Genomic DNA, 17,868 nt, shown 5'->3' with positions numbered 1-17,868 from the left:
CGAAGAAGCTGGGTACCTTGGTAGGCTGGGGAGTCAAGGAGTCATTATTCACAGCATCAAGCTGGGTTCTATAATCATCCACCTGGAAATCATTCACTGAAAAAAAATACAGCCAATTAAAATAGAAGACATTTTCACAAGCTCATAATTGTACACATAAAGCAAAGCACAGAAGTTGTGTTAAGAAAAGTAGATGTCTAGAAATTTTATTCACATTGGTATGTTAAATTAGTGAACAGTGAATCTTTATATATCTTTATATCTCTTATATATATAAGATATATATATCTTTATATCTTTATATATGTATCTTATACGATAATATTTCCACGAGTAACTTTGTGGTTCTTTGTCAAAACAAAAAAGGTAAAAATTAATGTTTAAGTCACTCCTTTAATTAATTTTAGGGTCAGATAAAACTGACTGATTTTAGGTGGTAGTTTCCAAAGAACCACATGCTCTCAAATTTTTATAAGCCTAAGGGATTTCAGCAGTCCTACTCTTGTGCCTAAATTGTACTACAGTATTCTCAGAAAGGAAAATTAAATAATGTAACCTAAAAATAATTTCTATGGAAATAATTTCCACTATAAATTTCTTAATTCTCTTTCTTAAATAAACTAACATGGTGACTAATTTCTATCAGATTAAGAGTGACTACAGTGGATCTTCATTTGCATGGCTACAACAAAATCTGGGTAAGCCTGAACATCCTCTAGGATGCCTTATTTTAAAAAGAATGCCTATAAAATGAAGTAAAAGGATATGAGAAATGAACGTACATGTGTCCTCACAGGTGTCCTTGCATTCTTCCAGTGATTCAAAGTTGTTGAGATTGCCAAGGCACCCACCATACTTGAAGCGTTCACACTGCTTTGATTGATTGTTATAAAAATACCTAGTAATATAACCTCGACAGATTCCAGCATCTTCTTCCAAAAAGCAGAAATCTGGCTTTTCTAGAAATTATAAAAATGTCAGAAAGCAATATTCCTCTTTGTGAATAATTTAATTATGTTAATTAAAAATATAAATGGTTAAGTTGAAATTATTTAAGGAGTAAATATGAAAAGATAAAGATAAAAGGTAAAATATAACTTTATCCACAACTATACTATATCTACTATGACATTTAGAATAAGGGAGTTACAACTGTTGTCATACATTGTGTCTATTGGAATTTCAAATTCTAAATTTCTCATAGTAAATTAGTAGGGCATTAACTATCAGCTCTTTCATGAACTGAGAGAATAAAAGATATTGGGTTTTTTTTTTACCCTTGGTTTGGAAGTCCAAAATGTTATGGCAAAAATTTGGTTTAATTATTTTTATTAAGCTTATGTGCATCAACATTTAGGAAAGATCTACAAATATTTCTTATTTTTCAGGTGTGCAGTCTCATTTAAGTATACTTTGTTGCTTCATTAGAATGGTTTCAATTTTTAAAAAAGGTAGAAGCTTTGAGGGGTATCGAAGCTTTCATGGCTATACTTAGAAGTTCCTGAATTCTTATGCTGAAATTAATATCTGTATTAGGTATGACATCCTCCTCCACTGTGTCTCTTATTTTTTTCCAGGCATTGGAATGACTCCAATAGTGCAGAGGCAGACAGGAAATACATGTTCAGGGATTGGAGAGGCTTTTGAAAAAGTCTAATACCCATTCTTTGATAGTGCTCCAAACCAGGCTAAACATAGCTGTCACAAAAGTTGTACCACTGTGATCTATATTACAAGCCTTGTTTACATGCATACTCTGCAAAGAAAAGCAATAAATCATTTTCAAAATTATGATGATTGCAAGATATATTGGGTTTGAATTTTTTAGGGCAAAGCTCCAATTTCCCCATTCCCCCCCCCCTGCAACTATATATTACCATAGCGGCAAAAATGAACAGTAGCATCTTTTCACATCTTAAAGCATCTTGCATTTATCTCAGGGAAGCAATATTCATGAGTGTTTTATTATAAAACCAGTATGTATTTAATAATGTTAATGATTTCTGCAAGAGTAGAAAAATGAATCCCCTATGAAAAAGTTGTTTTATTAATTAAAACATCCTATTTTAATATAGAGTAAAATATCCATTTTCTATGACTTCTCAAAGTACCAATTTGAAAGTTGTTTTGTTCATTGTTTACTGCCTCGTTTCTTAAGGTGAATGTAACTATTATTCCCATGGTAATAATTTGTGGTTAAGTTTAATATATGGGACAAGGAAAAATCCTACTTCTTTAAATTTTTATAATACACCTTATCTTTGATAAAGGAGGCAAGAATATACAATGGAGAAAAGACAGCCTCTTCAATAAGTGGTGCAGGGAAAACTGGACAGCTACATGTAAAAGAATGAAATTAGAACACTCCCTAACACCACACACAAAAATAAGCTTCAAATGGATTAAAGACCTAAATGTAAGGCCAGACACTATAAAACTCTTAGAGGAAAACATAGGCAGAAAACTCTATGACATAAATCACAGCAAGATCCTTTTTGACCCACGTCCTAGAGAAATGGAAATAAAAACAAAAATAAACAAGTGGCACCTAACGAAACTTAAAAACTTTTGCACAGCAAAGGAAACCATAAATGAGAAGAACAGACAACCCTCAGAATGGGAGAAAATATTTGCAAATGAAGCAACTGACAGAGGATTAATCTCCAAAATATACAAGCAGCTCATGCAGCTCAATATCAAAAAAACAAACTTCCCAATCCAAAAATGGGTAGAAGACCTAGACATTTCTCCAAAAAAGATATACAGATTGCCAACAAACTCATGAAAGGAAGCTCACCATCACTAATCATTAGAGAAATGCAAATCAGAACTACAATGAGGTATCACCTCACACTGGTCAGAATGGCCATCATCAAATAATCTACAAATAATAAATGCTGGAGAGGGTGTGGAGAGAAGGGAACCCACTTGCACTGTTGGTGGGAATGTAAATTGATACAGCCACTATGGAGAACAGTATGGAGGTTCCTTAAAAAACTAAAAACAGAATTACCATATGACCCAGCAATCCCACTACTGGACATATACCCTGAGAAATGATAATTCAAAAAGAGTCATGTACAACAATGTTCACTGCAGCACTATTTACAATAGGCAGGACATGGAAGCAACCTAAATGTCCATCAACAGATGAATGGATAAAGAAGCTGTGGCACATATATACGATGGAATATTACTCAGCCATAAAAAGGAAAGAGATTGAGCTATTTGTAGTGAGGTGGATGGACCTAGAGTCTGTCATACAGTGTGAAGTAAGTCAGAAAGAGAAAAACAAATACTGTATGCTAACACATATATATGGAATCTATTTAAAAAAAAGGTTCTGAAGAACCTAGGGGAAGGACAGGAATAAAGACACAATCATAGAGAATGGACTTAAGGATATGGGGAGGGGGAAGGGTAAGCTGGGACAAAGTGAGAGAGTGGCATAGACTTATATACACTACCAAATGTAAAATAGATAGCTAGTAGGAAGCAGCCGCATAGCACAGCTTGGTGCTTTGTGACCACCTAGAGGGGTGGGATAGGGAGAGTGGGAGGGAGACACAAGAGGGAGGGGATATGGGGATATATGTATACCTATAGCTGATTCACTTTGTGATATAGCAGAAACTAACACAACATTGTAAAGCAATTATACTCCAACAACGATGTTAAAATAAAAAAAAGTTCAGGTGCACCCCGCCCCCCCTGCCCCCGGGGCTTCTGACCAACAAGGCTGTAAATCTGAGGTTCCACACCCCCCTCTTTGGATTTGATTAATTTGGCTCACGGAACTCCAGAAACGTTTTCTTACTAGATCACCAGTTTATTACAAAAGGATATAATTCAGGAAGAGCAAGGTGGAGGAGATGCACAGGGCAAGGTATGTGGGAAGGGGCAGAGCTTCCCGCTCCAGGCATCCACTCTTCCCGAATCTCCCCAAGTTCAACAACCTGGAAGTTCCATGAACTCCGTCCTTCTGTGTTTTTATGGAGGCTTCATTATATAGGCATGAATAATTAAATCATTGGCCATTGGTGATTGAACTCAACCTCCAGCCCCTCTCCCCTCTCTGGAGGTGGTGGAGGGGGGCTGGGATTGAAAGTTTCAACCCTCTAATCAAGGGGTTGGCTCCCCTGGCAACCAGCAGCCCCCCCAATTTAGGAGCTGTCCTGGAAGTCACATCATTAACATAACAAAAGATACCTTTAAGGCTCAAGTCAGGAAATTCCAAGGGTTTTTGGAGCTCTGTGCCAGGGACAACAGGAGGAAGACCAACTATATCTTTATTATAAATCACAATACCACAAATAAGAAACATTCAAACAACCCAACAGTAAAACAAGCAATGGATTTAAACAGGTAATTCATGAAGATGTTCAACTTCACTCAAAATTAAAAGGAATGCCTATTAGAACCACACAGAGGCCTAGGTGTCTAGGGCAAGAGAAATGAAATCACATGTGCACACAAAAACTTGAACCCTAATGTACCTAGCAACATTATTCCCAAGTGCCAAAAGGTGGAAACAACCCAAACATCTATCATCTGATAAATGGATAAACAAAATGTGGTCTATTCATATAATGGAATATTATCCTGTCATAAAAGGAATGAAATTCTGAGATCTGCTACGACATGGATGAACCTTGACAACATGATGCTGAGTGAAATGAGTCAGACACAAAAATCCATATATTATCCATATATATCCATATATCCATATATTATATGATTTCATTTTTATGAAGCATCCAAAATAGGCCAATCTATAGATTCAGAAAGTGGATTAATGGTTGCCTGTGGCTGGGGGAACTGGAAGAAATGAGGCAGTGTCTGTTAGTGATTACAGAGGTTTTTTTTGGGGGGTGATAAAAATGTTCTAAAATTGATTATGCTTATGGTTGCACAACACTAAATACACTAAAATTATTAAATTGTGCACTTTGAATGGCTGAATTGTTTAGCATGTGAATTATATCTCAATAAAGCTGTTTTTAAAAAGTTTTATAATATATTGTATTACAAGAGAAAGAAAAATACATTTGATCACTAATTTGATTTGTTTAGGTCTTAGTATGTATTTATGAAATTTTAAATCATATTAACAAATAATATAAGAATTCTATGTTTAACAAAAGGGAGTAGGTAAAAAATATTGCATACAAAGAAGAGAAAACAGTAACAAATTATTCTGAAAATATGATTAAGGAATTATACAACTGAAAGTTGCCATATTTATATGAGGCCCCATTCTAGGACATACATTTATTTTAGGAGTTGAAATTGAATACTTTTAAACTAATTCTGCTTAGGCCTAGAGTTTAAAATATCTACAGTCACAAATTAAGAAATTCGTTCCCAATATTCCTAAGATAAATAAAGTTTTAACGTTCGTATTGAATCTGCATACACAGTCCTTGCTCTAAATTGATTCTCAGCTAAAACCCAGAAGGCAGGCTTTAAGCTATATGCCAACTTCCATAAACCACATGATTTTCACTACTAACTTTTGTTTGAGGCTGCATACTTGGCAATTGTCTTAAACAAAACTTTCTCCCGAAAGGGTTGTAAAGAATCCCCATTGTCTTTATAACTGTTCTGATGTGATGTTAGGAAGCATATCACAAAGTTGACTTCAAATCAATATGCTTAAAGTCTTCATTATGGATTGGTTTTAGCATCTGACATTTTTTTTTTTTTTAGCATCTGACATTTTTTACACGTGAATAGTATCCATAGCTTTACTCTCTAACTTTCAAATATAATATCAAATAAGAATGTTTCAATTCTGAATCATTAGATATAAATTAAGTAGCATAATTTTCTAGTAAATTTCCCCTGCATATAATTTTTTCCTAAATCTACATTTTTGAAAAAAATATACTAATGTTTAAATGTTGAAGATATCATCTTTTACTTGATGGACAAAAAACCCCTATTTATAAATATGCTGTATTCTTTGATATTACAGATAAGAAGAATTTCATTTAATTGAAGTATTGAACACTTTTGTAAAAATTAATTCAATATTTATAGAAAGTTATTTTAAAACTTGTAAATAAATACATTTACTTATGTTGTTTGTACAAATTTTGCTGAATTTATTTTATAAATTTTGATTGAAATCCTGGACAGTAGATTTTCTTAAGCTTATCAGTGAGTTATAGAATTTTTCAGCTCTTTCCCATATAATTAAATCAAAGTTAGTAAAACTAAAATTCACTTCGAATTATGTAGCTTTTTCATGTCCTGGTTAAATAATTTGATCTTTTTGTTCAATATTTTCTCATTTAAATGTAAATGCTGTGAATGGTAATTGAGCAAAGTCAGCTTCTAGACCTTTATTAAAAGGAGCATGTCTTTCTTCATTTCTTGTAATATTTTTCTTGTGCTGATATAATATATTCACCAAAAAGTAATTATTTTTAGTTAAAAACTATAAATAATTTAAATCACAAAATCAAAAATATGCAAATGCTAAATAATGTTGACGAAAGCAATTATTTATTGTTAAATATCTCCACTTATTTTTTCATACAGGCTGTTGACAACTCAAAGGCATATATACATGCAGGGTAATACTGGATGAAACTTGCTAAAGCCACATAGTGCTGAGATTATGAAAGGATTAGAGATCTGAGAAATAAAGTAAGAACAGCAACATCTAAATCACTATTTGGGGATGTTAAAGTAGCATGTGCATGGCTCTGGATTGTTACTGATCTAATACCAGATATCACACTGCATTAGAATGAGTAAACACAGTGTTTGAAGTCTTCCTTTACCAAATATCATGTATGTTATTTCTACTTTTTCATTATATGCACTGAAACAAAACACCATTTCAAAGATCACATGGATTTATGATGAATCTCATAGCAGAGAAAGCTAAGAATTGAATTGCCAAGTGTCTTATGTAAATGCTACTAATGAGCATACAAATGAACATATTCACCTTTTTGCAATGTTGTCTTTGTCCTTCTAGTTTTCTTTGGATAATCTGCAAGTAAAACAGTATATATGTATCAATTACCACAATTTATAATATAATGTTATGACTTTCAATTTAACAAACTAGGGTGATATGTTTATTACCATTAAAATTATTCTTATACAGAATGTCAATAAATAAATTTCTTATTTTCCCTAAAGATTAAATTATTACAGTATAATCATGAAGTCACCTACATTTTAATATAATAATGTCTCAAAAACTATTTTAAAACTTTCTAACACATTTACAAAAATAATAATTCATGGTGAACTAAGTTTGCTATTCAAAATATCTATGATTAAAATAGTTATTTATTAAAATAATGTGAAATGTGAAAGTAATTCAAACAGCCTCTTTTGCCTATAAAAACAGATCATTTCTATAGAGGAATGGAAGTAGGAGTGAAAGGAACCAGAATTACCTCCTTCCCTGATTCCTTCTTCTGCTTCATTATCTTAATCCAATTACAAGCTTCATTATTATTTCCAATTACAGAGGAGAAATGAAGCAAATGGTATCTGTCATGTATTTTTTAGTTTAATCTCATAGAATTATTGGAATTACTCCACTTGAGAACTAGAATGCTACTTGTCTTTGACCCACTGTATTTCAAGTATGGATTCTAAATTCTAATTTAAAGGATAATGAAATTCAAATTGATATATTATGAAAAATTTTGATTTGTTCATGTAAACATTAGGAAAACTAAGTGATATTTGATTTGTTGTATAATCATTTGTTTTACAGAGAAAAGCTTTGTTCAGGGCAGTTTATTATTAGTTGTATGGCCAGAGAGACATAAAGGGAGGGAGAGAGAGGCAAGAGAGAGAGAATATGAGTATGAGTTGGCTTAAATGCCCCTTTCAGCCAGTGATCAATCAGGTTATTCTTTGGAGAGTAAAATGTCTACGAATGATAAGGTGATGTGGTTCATCTCCCTTTTGAGCTTTACTATGTTTTATTCAACGGTCTTTTAAAAAAGATGTGTGTGTGTGTGTGTGTGTGTGTGTGTGTGTGTGTGTGTAATTCTAACTGTATTTTAAATGTTAAGAAAAACTGATTTTTTTATTGTAAATAAACAACCCCCAATTAATATTTTTAGATGGTGGATTGTCATAATAAGCTTACTTTAAAATATTTTAATGTACAATTATTATGTTACATTTTTAATTTATGAAGGCAGGGAAAGTATATATACATATAAACAGTATATAAGACTAGAGTGCTGAATAATAATTTTTGCTCTGTTTTACCTACTGACAATAGCCACAGAACAGGAACATAGAGATGCTTGATTTCAATATTCATGCAATATTAAAAGAGAGAAATTGTTCCTTTCTGGTTTCATCCCAAATCAGAGTAATTCACCTGGTATACATGCAAACTAACTCAAATAATGTATTTTAGCACATTCGAATTTTAGATGTATTTAAATTACCAATGATTATCTTTGAGGATTCTGAAAATAACAACCATGGACACCCTATTTAATTTATTTTTATGCCAATTACAGTCTGAAAAGATAGATGAGGTTTACAGCAAATTATCCAAGTTATCATATTTTCCTAGATTTATGCAGAACATAACATTTATTAATGATGTCTTAAGGAATGAGAGTATGTTTTACTAATTCTTATTTTAGTAATTCCTTGAACTCCAATGTATATGAATTCACATTTTAATATTTCATTATGAATATTAAAATTAATTAATATCAAAATTAATTCATAATTACCTGATACATTTAAACAATTGTAAAAAAAATTTTTTTTGCCCTATTCTTTCTTCATCTTTTTGTTTTCTGTTGGGAAAGGGGAGGGTAAAATCTGAATGCTAACTTTTATATTTCATATTTGTTGAAGTCAGCCTAGAAAATTTTCCAAGTAGATGGGAAAAGACTCTATGGACAGAATATTCTTGTTACTGGGTAAGTCTTCACTATTCCAAACAAATAAAACACAAAATAAACTTAAAAATAAAGAGAATGGAAAAAGTATTTACACGCTCTTTAATTTCCTGTGGAGAAAATTTCCATGTAAATCCCCATGAAAAGCTGCAAGTCACAGTTAGCCCAACTAATAAAATAGTAATTAATATAAACAGCATATCTATTGGAGCCTTTAAAAGTTGCTGTAGAGGCTGACTAGCTAAAAAGCTAAGTAGGAATTTGATCTCTGTCATCTAATTTTTAAATTCCCACACTACATACACCTATTTTTTAAAAAATAATAATCAAATAAAATATTCTTGTTTAGGCTATGGGAAAAAAGCAACTAAACCAAAAGACAAACATTTTGAAAGCCATGTGTTTAGAAACCATTTACAAACTATATTTTAATTTTTTCTACCTTATTAACTTTGTTACCATGTCTCTATTATTACATAGGTAAATACATCATGCAAGATTATACATATTTGGAAACAACTGATAAAACAGCTTTACATGCAAAAGGACAGCTGAGCATACATATCAAACTAAACACATCCTTAGTTCCTATTCTCTGAAATATTTGGCTTGACTTTATTCTCAGGCATGGTAATTTACCAGCCATAGCTCTCGAAGGTATCCAAAATAAAAAACAATTTCAGCTTCCAAGTCTTAATGTATAAGATACACATCATATTTCTCCTTTCACTTCTGTCAGTTTTTTCTCTGAAAATTTTCCAGTTCTGTAATTGAGGCATACACATAGACATTGAGGATTATTATGGCTTTTTGATTAATTGGCCCTCATTCCTATAATGTATCTTCCCTTTCTCCTGCCGATATTCCTTGTCCTATGGTCTACTTTTACTAATCATTCTTCTGATCTGTGCTTGCATGGTATATCTTTTTTCATCTTTTCACTTTTAACCTCTCTGTGTCTGTATTTTTAAAACGTCTTTCCTGCAGACAACACATACTTTGTTCGTGATTTTTTTATATTGTCTACTATATACCTTTTAACTGGAGTGACTATACCATTTAAATTTAATGTAATTTTAATATGCATCTTTAATTCATGACAATTTGGCTTCAAATAATTTATACCACTTTCATCTGTAGTATAAGAACCTTACAACACTAATCTCATATGCTCCCCCTCCTTTCCTGTGTGCTTTAGTTTTAAATCTTTTACTATTACTCACAGTGCAAGTCTGCTAGCAATAAATTTTCTCAGACATTGTTAATCTGAAAAAGTGTTTATCTCCATTATAAGGGTATTTTTAATAGATCTAGATTACTAATTGGCAGTTTATTTTTTCCTTTAGCTCTTCAAAGAAGATGTTCCATTTTCTTCTCTTGTGAATTGTTTCTTGATGGGAAATTGGGGATTCTTTCTATCTTTATTCCCTCACGTATCACTTTCTTCATTTTTTTGTGATTTATGTTTTATCCACAATTTTCAGCAATTTGATTATTATATTCATTTGTGTAGACTTCTTTTTCTTTATTCTTTTTTTTTGATTTTGTCAATGTTCTTGGTTCTACAAGTTACAGTTTTCATCAAATGTGGATAATTCTTTGACATTTTTTTGTTCCCATATCTTCTGCCGCAACCACCAGGACTCCAATTACACATTTTGATAGACTTCTTGATCTCCTGTCATGGGTTATTGGGCTATATTCTTTTCTGTTTGCTTGTTTAGCCTTTTTTTTATCCTCACTATCCTTCATCTTGAACAGTTACTATTGCTCTATCTTTAAGTTTACTGACCTTTTCTTCTGTAATGTCTAATCTGCTTTAAGTACATCTGGAAAATTTCTTATTTTATATAATGAATTTTTCAAGTTTAGAATTTCCATTTAGTTCTTTTTTATATATTCCATTTTCTCCTTATTATGTTCATGTTTTCTTTAAATCCTTTACCATATTTATAATATGGTATTATATTTTAAAGTCCTTGTCTACTAATTTCGTCACCTCTGTCATTTCTCTGTCTGTTTGAATTAAGCATTTTTTTCCTAATTATGGATCACAGTTTGCTTCTTCAAATGTTTAGTATTCTGGGCAGGGGGGATTATAGATATTTTTGAATATTATCCTGTTAGCTGCTGGATTTTATCGTCTCCCGTTAAAGAATGTTTTACCATCTTCCATTAAAGAAGTGCCTTCTGGCAAGTAGTTAAGTTACTTGTGGATCATCTGGAACTTTTAAGGCTTGGTTAAAGCTTCACTATGGCAAGGTTAAAATAGCTTTTACTCTAGGTCTAATTTAGTCCTAGTACTAAATTAAATGTAAAATTTCTCCTAGTCATGTGGGAGCTCTGGAAATTGTTCCACTTAAAAATCCCTGTAATTACTTTCTCAAACTCATGGAATTTCACCAAGTGCATGCAGTTTTATTATTCAGTAACAAACTCAAAGGGACCCTTATCCAGATTTTTTAGCTTTTTCTCTACATATGTCCATTCTCTCTCACATATTGTCCCTCAAAACCCAGCCACATCAGTCTACCAGTCTCCAATCTCCACATCCTCCACCATGGAGACCACCATGCTGTGCTGGTATTTCCCTCCTTTAACTGTGGTCTGAAGTGCCTTCATGCAGATTGCTGGGGAGACCGGAGGGTTCACCTCACATGTTTCCCATCTCTCAGAGATCACAATCCTGCACTGCCTTTTGATCAATGTCTGTAAACAGCTGATTCATATATTTTGCCCAGTTTTCTAGTTATTTACATTAGGAGAGAAAGTTCAGCTCCAGTTACTCCATCACAGCTGAAGATGAAATTTTCTCCTTAGGTGATTTTTTAAAAGCTTAGTAATTCTTCTATGTCAGCTATATCCTTAAGAGTAGCTTACTATATAAAACACTCAGATATTCAAACAGTAATATCAATGACTTTTGAAGAGATAATGAGGAGATGGGGGCAAAAGACATATAGTTATGGTAGGCAGTAATGATGTTTGAGAAAACATTATAACATGACATTTACTGAAGAACAAAATCATTATATTTGATTAATTTCTGAAGAAAAGGGTAACTTTTCACAATGGTGAGATAAAAGATTTGTAAATTATAAAAACTAAATAGGTATGTATCAGGAAAGAGGCCAGTTGATGAAATTAAGTAGCCTGCTACATGAAAAAGTGAGGATTACAAAGAATGAGGCAACCAGGCCTCTAGCCAAGGTGCTGAACCTGAGTGATACTCAGTACAAAAGGATACTTGGTCTAGTATGGAATAGAACAGGGTATAGAAATCTGTGATGAATGGAAAATGACCAGGCAATCACAAAAACCAAAGGTACTACAGAGAACCACTGAACTGCCTAATCTGTGTTAGTAACATTTCTAGCACATCTACGGAGAGGAAAGAGGAAAATAAGTGCTCTGAGATAAAGAAATTCATTCACATCGATTCTTTTCTGCCAGCTCTGGAGCATACAACAGTCACAGAGGAGAAAAGCTCTGTTTTTACCACACTGAGATTTTCCCATAGGCCAAGAGCATCATGATGCCAAGGCTGTTTTGTAAAAGCTGTTTAGGAAAGCATTATCAGAGTGAAAATGCAGACCTGCCTGCTTTGCAAAAAACAAGACACCAGTGTTAACTAAAGATACCATCGCTATGGCCCTACAGTTTAATTCAACTGTCTCTAAGAACATGCAGTGGGGAAATTTGGGACTAGAAACTGCAGAAATAAAGACAACTCAGGATTTTCTATCTCTCAAGTAGCTCTCAATTCAGAAGAATAAAACTGAGATAAAAACATTCAAAAATGTTGACCAGTAATTGTTTGGAATTTATCTCAGTCTAAAGAGAGAAAACCACATGAAACCCTGTAATTTGTAGAATTTGCAAAAGAAAAAAAAGTTGTTTTAACATGATTAAAAGAATAAAAGTGTTCAATAAAGTTTAATAGTAGAATGTGATATGCTTTTAAACCTTATAACTTAGTAAAACTATGAAAAGTTGAGTTCAGTAAGGTCTTCTTAGGTCATCAGGGATGATATTTTCTACATTACTCCAAGGCTCCAAAGAGAAGGATTTTACTTTCATACATATATTTCTATAATTTTCTAAGTAGTAGCTGTTGAGAACCTCAAATTGGATTAATTCATTATCTTGACAGGGAAACAACTATGAGATCATTGTATTGGTAAAGGAAAGTCTAAGTCACTGTGAATAACAATGTTTTTCCTGTGAACTCATAGCTACCCAAGGAGGCTGAATTACACTTAATTTGCTGCAGATATAAAATCTGTTCTGCAAACTTAAGGGTTTTCTCCCCTCTTTATTATGGAGAAGAGTATAGGACAATAAGCTTAATGTATTTTATAATGAGTGATACAAAAAAAAGAAAAACAGTAGTTGAACATTAAAGCTAAAAAAGTGAAAAAAGATTCCTTGGAATGTTAAAATAGTTTTAACGTTTTTTCTAAAATTATCAAATCTATGATTAGATCTAAACACTCTAAACGTTTCTGGGTAATAAGTGTCTCCAGAAACCTACCTCTTGTACATTTTTCTTTGCACTCTTCCAGACTTTCAAATCGATTCTGATTTCCTTCACATCCCCCGTATATAAATTCTTCACATTGCTGAGTGTGAATATTGAAAAAAAATCTCTTTATCATTGCTTTGCATGGGCCATCATCTGCTTTCAATGCACAGAATGAATGTACAAGTTTCAATGGTGGCAACTCAGCATCTACAAGGTAAAAATAAAAGAATAACATTCCTTTATTTCATTTTTAATACATCTTAATTTTAAGGAGAAGTGCAACAATCATAAAACAGGCTGATATAAGAAACTATGAAAAGTTATCAAAAAGTTAGATAAAATATATAAACTCACCAAATGAGACAGGTCTTACCAACTTTATTAAACTTTAATAGTTGATTATTAACCAACTTTTAAGGAAAAGTATCAAATATTTTTTCTAGACTCTTGTTATAGATGTTGTTTAAACTTGTGCCAGTTGACCAATATGGAATTGAGTAGTAGTTATAAGGTAACTGATGTGTTGACATTACAAATAAGTAGAGATGCCTCCCTAATCCACAGCTGTGTCATTTTTTTTTCTTTTCTTTTTTTTTTTTGCGGTACGCGGGCCTCTCACTGTTGTGGCCTCTCCCGTTGCGGAGCACAGGCTCCAGACGCGCAGGCTCAGCGGCCATGGCTGACGGGCTTAGCCGCTTCGTGGCATGTGGGATCTTCCCGGACCTGGGCACGAACCTGTGTCCCCTGCACCGGCAGGCGGACTCTCAACCACTGTGACACCAGGGAAGCCCAACAGCTGTGTCATTTTTTACATACAAAACAACTCTTTAAAAGCAACAATATCAGGGCTTGTACATGACTCCAATCTTCATGAAAGAAAAAGCAACAGAATATTTATATTCATACATGTATGTATATAACATACTACATTAAACCATTCCCTAGTTATGAAAATTTAGGTGTTAAATATTATAAATTACAAATAATTTTCTTAAATTATACACACAAGTACTTTTCTCTAGAAATTAATAATATATAATAACATTTTAGAGTATTGTATATATCTGTATATAAACAAAAAATGACATGAAAAAAATATATTTTCCCTTCATCACTGAAGTTACAACTGTCAATTTGAATTCAAAAATAAGCGAAAGCATTTTCTGAGTAGTACATTTATGCATGATTGTGAATGCTATTTATATTCCTTTCTTTACTTAAGGATTGATAATTCTATACATGACATTCTGAGTTGTTAAAAAGTTGTGAGAAGTTAGAAAGCTTCAAGGACCCTAAGTGGTGCGTCTGACTGAGAGATGGCCCACAATGTATCACTGAATTAGCACTTTATGTTTTATCTGCTCTATATACATTTTTGCAGTGCTGACAAAAATTTGACCTATCAGTTCTATAAATATCCTCTCTTAGGAGCAGATCTTAGAATCTCAGAAGTCCCATAAATAATTTTGAGAAATGAGCTAGAATAAAAACTCCCTGACATTTTCAAATCTTATGGCTATATACCATTATTTCAGAAATTCCTATAGCACTTCTCATACGATATGATGGTCTTGATTCCCAAGTTAATGTTACTTTAGAACTCTACAGACACCGAATCATTGAAGCAGTGCTTCAGACAGGCACCTTTAATATAGGCCACTTGTAGAACACAGACAGCTTTACCTGAGTTGCCAAATACTGTATACTTAGAGAAACTATGTCTTATAAATCAATAATTTATATCAAATTCTTCCTCATTGATTATTCCCACATTTTTGACTTTTCATACATTTGATATTCCTTATCATCATTCCAAATCTTTTATTTTACATTTTCTGTATTAAGGATATACCATCTTATTTTCAACCTGCTATTTAGTAATGGTGCCACCAGGTGGTGGCAGCGCACCACAAAAAAAGGATATTACACCATAGTGGTAGCAGTTGTCCTGGTAGTAACAGCTAACGTTTACTGAGTAATTACTGTGCTCCAGACATTTCACAATTATATTATTTAACGATCACAACAACCTTCTGAATTAGGCATTATTATCTCCACTTTACAGATTATAAAATAGCACTGCAAAAATTAATTGTTCAGTTCACACCATAAGTGATAGCTTCAGAATTGACCCTCAAATAGTTTTATACCAGATACTGCTCACCTTCTTAATAACTGAGTAATACTGTCACAGATCTGTGTGACTGAGATTCCTTAATTGGCATTTAAGTCAAGCACATAGATTTAATTTTACAATTTCCACTCAATAAATTTTTCTAAACTTCACTTTATAAAAATTAAAAATGGTTTCAGTGATGAAAGCTGGTAATGATTTTATAGCAATTTCCTAAAGAAAACACTAAGAATTAACTTTGAGTAATGTATTTTACTAATTATTATCTAGTTACTCATTTTTACCATTCATATTTTATTGTATTTCTTACACAAATACTATATTAGAATATTCTTTTGTGCAGTGACCTTGCAACCTCGCACTTGGGCACAGCATTCCTGATTTGGGGGAGTGATCAGGTGGCCCCTTTGGACACACAGCCATGCCATGCCACTAAAAAGGGATGAAAGTTTGTCTTGTTTTGATTTTTTAATTTAGATAAACCTTTTCAAAAGTTAACAATCGTGTGTTGGTCATGTGTGTCAGGAACTGTGCTGTCATGGCAGATATGATAGTAAATTAGGTGGCAGTAACCACCCCCACCCCCCCCACTTCATGGAGCATGCAGACACTAAAGACTTAGTTATATAAATATTCAAGAAGTTCAGGATGCTGTGTAAGTGTATAATAAGATACTTAAGCTTTTCTGAGGGGATCAGAGATAACTTTCCTGAGACTTGAAGAAAGCGTTGACTGTGACAAGGATCTACCTAAGGCCATAAAACTGGAAAAATTATACAAGACAATGTAACAGGACTTTAATCTGATGTAGTGAGATAAACAAAATTATGGTTTATATGTAATTATTTTCATAATTAATTTCTTCTATTGGGTTGGCCAAAAAGTTAGGGGTTTTCCATCACATCTTACGGAACTTTCTGGCCAACCCAATATTTTATGTCTCACAGTCTGGGAATTAAAATCTCAGTCTTCCCTCCCCCTGTCCTGGGATGTTGAATGGAAGGCTCATGATATATTGGGGGATGTGTCATATCCTTGACTATTAGAATCCTCATTCTCCTGGAATTTGTTTGGGAACCTACTATCTAGGAGTCTATATGCTACTTTACTCTCTAACTAAAATATTTGATTTCTCTGGAAAGGAAGAACACAGACGTGTACTCTGCCTCCTCTGTGCTAGGAAATATGCCAGATGCTTTTATGCAGTTTATATAACAACCATTTAAATGTAGTTATTTAGATCACTTACTTATAGATTAGGATACTGGGAGTCAGAGAGTTTACATAAACTCATCTAATTTTGCAAAGCTGCTATGTGGCAAACTACACATGCATACTTAGGTCTGTCTGATTCTAAATGCTATGAAACATACTTGCCTTTCTCTAAATGCTCCCTGCTAATCTTGTCTATACCAGTCTAAAGGAATTAAAAAAAAAAAACCAACCTTATCACCACTATTTTTAAATCATTTTTATCTTATCAAAAAGTTTCTCTATTTCATCCTCCCTGCTGGTTGAACTAATTTTAAAAAGTCTACTATTGACTTGTGAGAGAAGCCGTAAAATCTTGTAATGTTTTTCAATAAAATGCTAGTACAGTATTTCAATGAAATGGCATACATCTATAAAATGATGGCATGACCCTGGCATAATGTGATAGATGGTATCTCCAAAACTGAATCGATACAGACACAGGATCATGCTATCACAAGATTAATTAAAAACAAAAGAAAAGAAAACCAAAACTGCATAAGACTGTGCAGCCAGTCAGCTAAGTGGTCTTCAAATCTAGCTTTAAGATAAAAATTTTTCCTTATCCAGGTGGGTTTGGTCTGGATTTACCCAGAGATTTTAAACTTGGGTTTAATTATTGATGAGTTAATTCTGGGTTCTTGGACTGACTGTGGCAGTAGCAACAACTTCAGGAACACCGTGGTTAACTGGCATGCATTTTCTCAGCCTAATTGAGGGAGCTTGGATGAGGTGAATATTAGGAACACTTGGACTCTTTCTCCTCCCACTTTCTAAGACGGGATTGCCTGCTTTGCCCTGTTGGGACTTACTGTAACCTCTGCATTCCTTCTCTACCCAACCTCCAGAATATTAGAACTTTAACCATCCCTTTTGAAAAATGAGTGGAATGAAGAATCCATCTCATACTGCCCACATTCCTACTCTCATAAGGCACATAATGGATTTTACTTTATCAAATAATGTTCCATCTTTAGGAAATTTTCCCAATAATATATATGCATTTTTCGGTGGCATATAATAATAAGCCTTTATTTTTCATTCATGGGTAG

The 17,868-nt window shown here is 33.1% G+C and overlaps 1 protein-coding gene across 3 annotated transcripts in view; it reads right to left on the bottom strand.

The window, feature by feature from the left end:
• The window catches only part of TFPI (tissue factor pathway inhibitor), a 66,936-nt gene that overhangs the window by 16,592 nt on the left and 32,476 nt on the right, over nt 1–17,868 (bottom strand). For all 3 annotated transcript variants that reach the window (XM_060106259.1, XM_060106258.1, XM_060106260.1), the window contains 4 exons: nt 13,441–13,638; nt 6,962–7,006; nt 783–959; nt 1–96 (listed from right to left, as the gene is read on the bottom strand). In XM_060106259.1, the coding sequence (XP_059962242.1) occupies nt 1–96; nt 783–959; nt 6,962–7,006; nt 13,441–13,638 (516 nt within the window). The remainder of the gene's footprint in view (nt 97–782; nt 960–6,961; nt 7,007–13,440; nt 13,639–17,868) is intronic.

This window comes from Mesoplodon densirostris, chromosome 8 (genome assembly GCF_025265405.1).
Source record: "Mesoplodon densirostris isolate mMesDen1 chromosome 8, mMesDen1 primary haplotype, whole genome shotgun sequence".
NCBI classification, from domain to species: domain Eukaryota; kingdom Metazoa; phylum Chordata; class Mammalia; order Artiodactyla; family Ziphiidae; genus Mesoplodon; species Mesoplodon densirostris.
The sequence above is the reverse complement of the archived record's forward strand: the minus strand, read 5'-3'. Positions and strand labels throughout refer to the sequence as shown.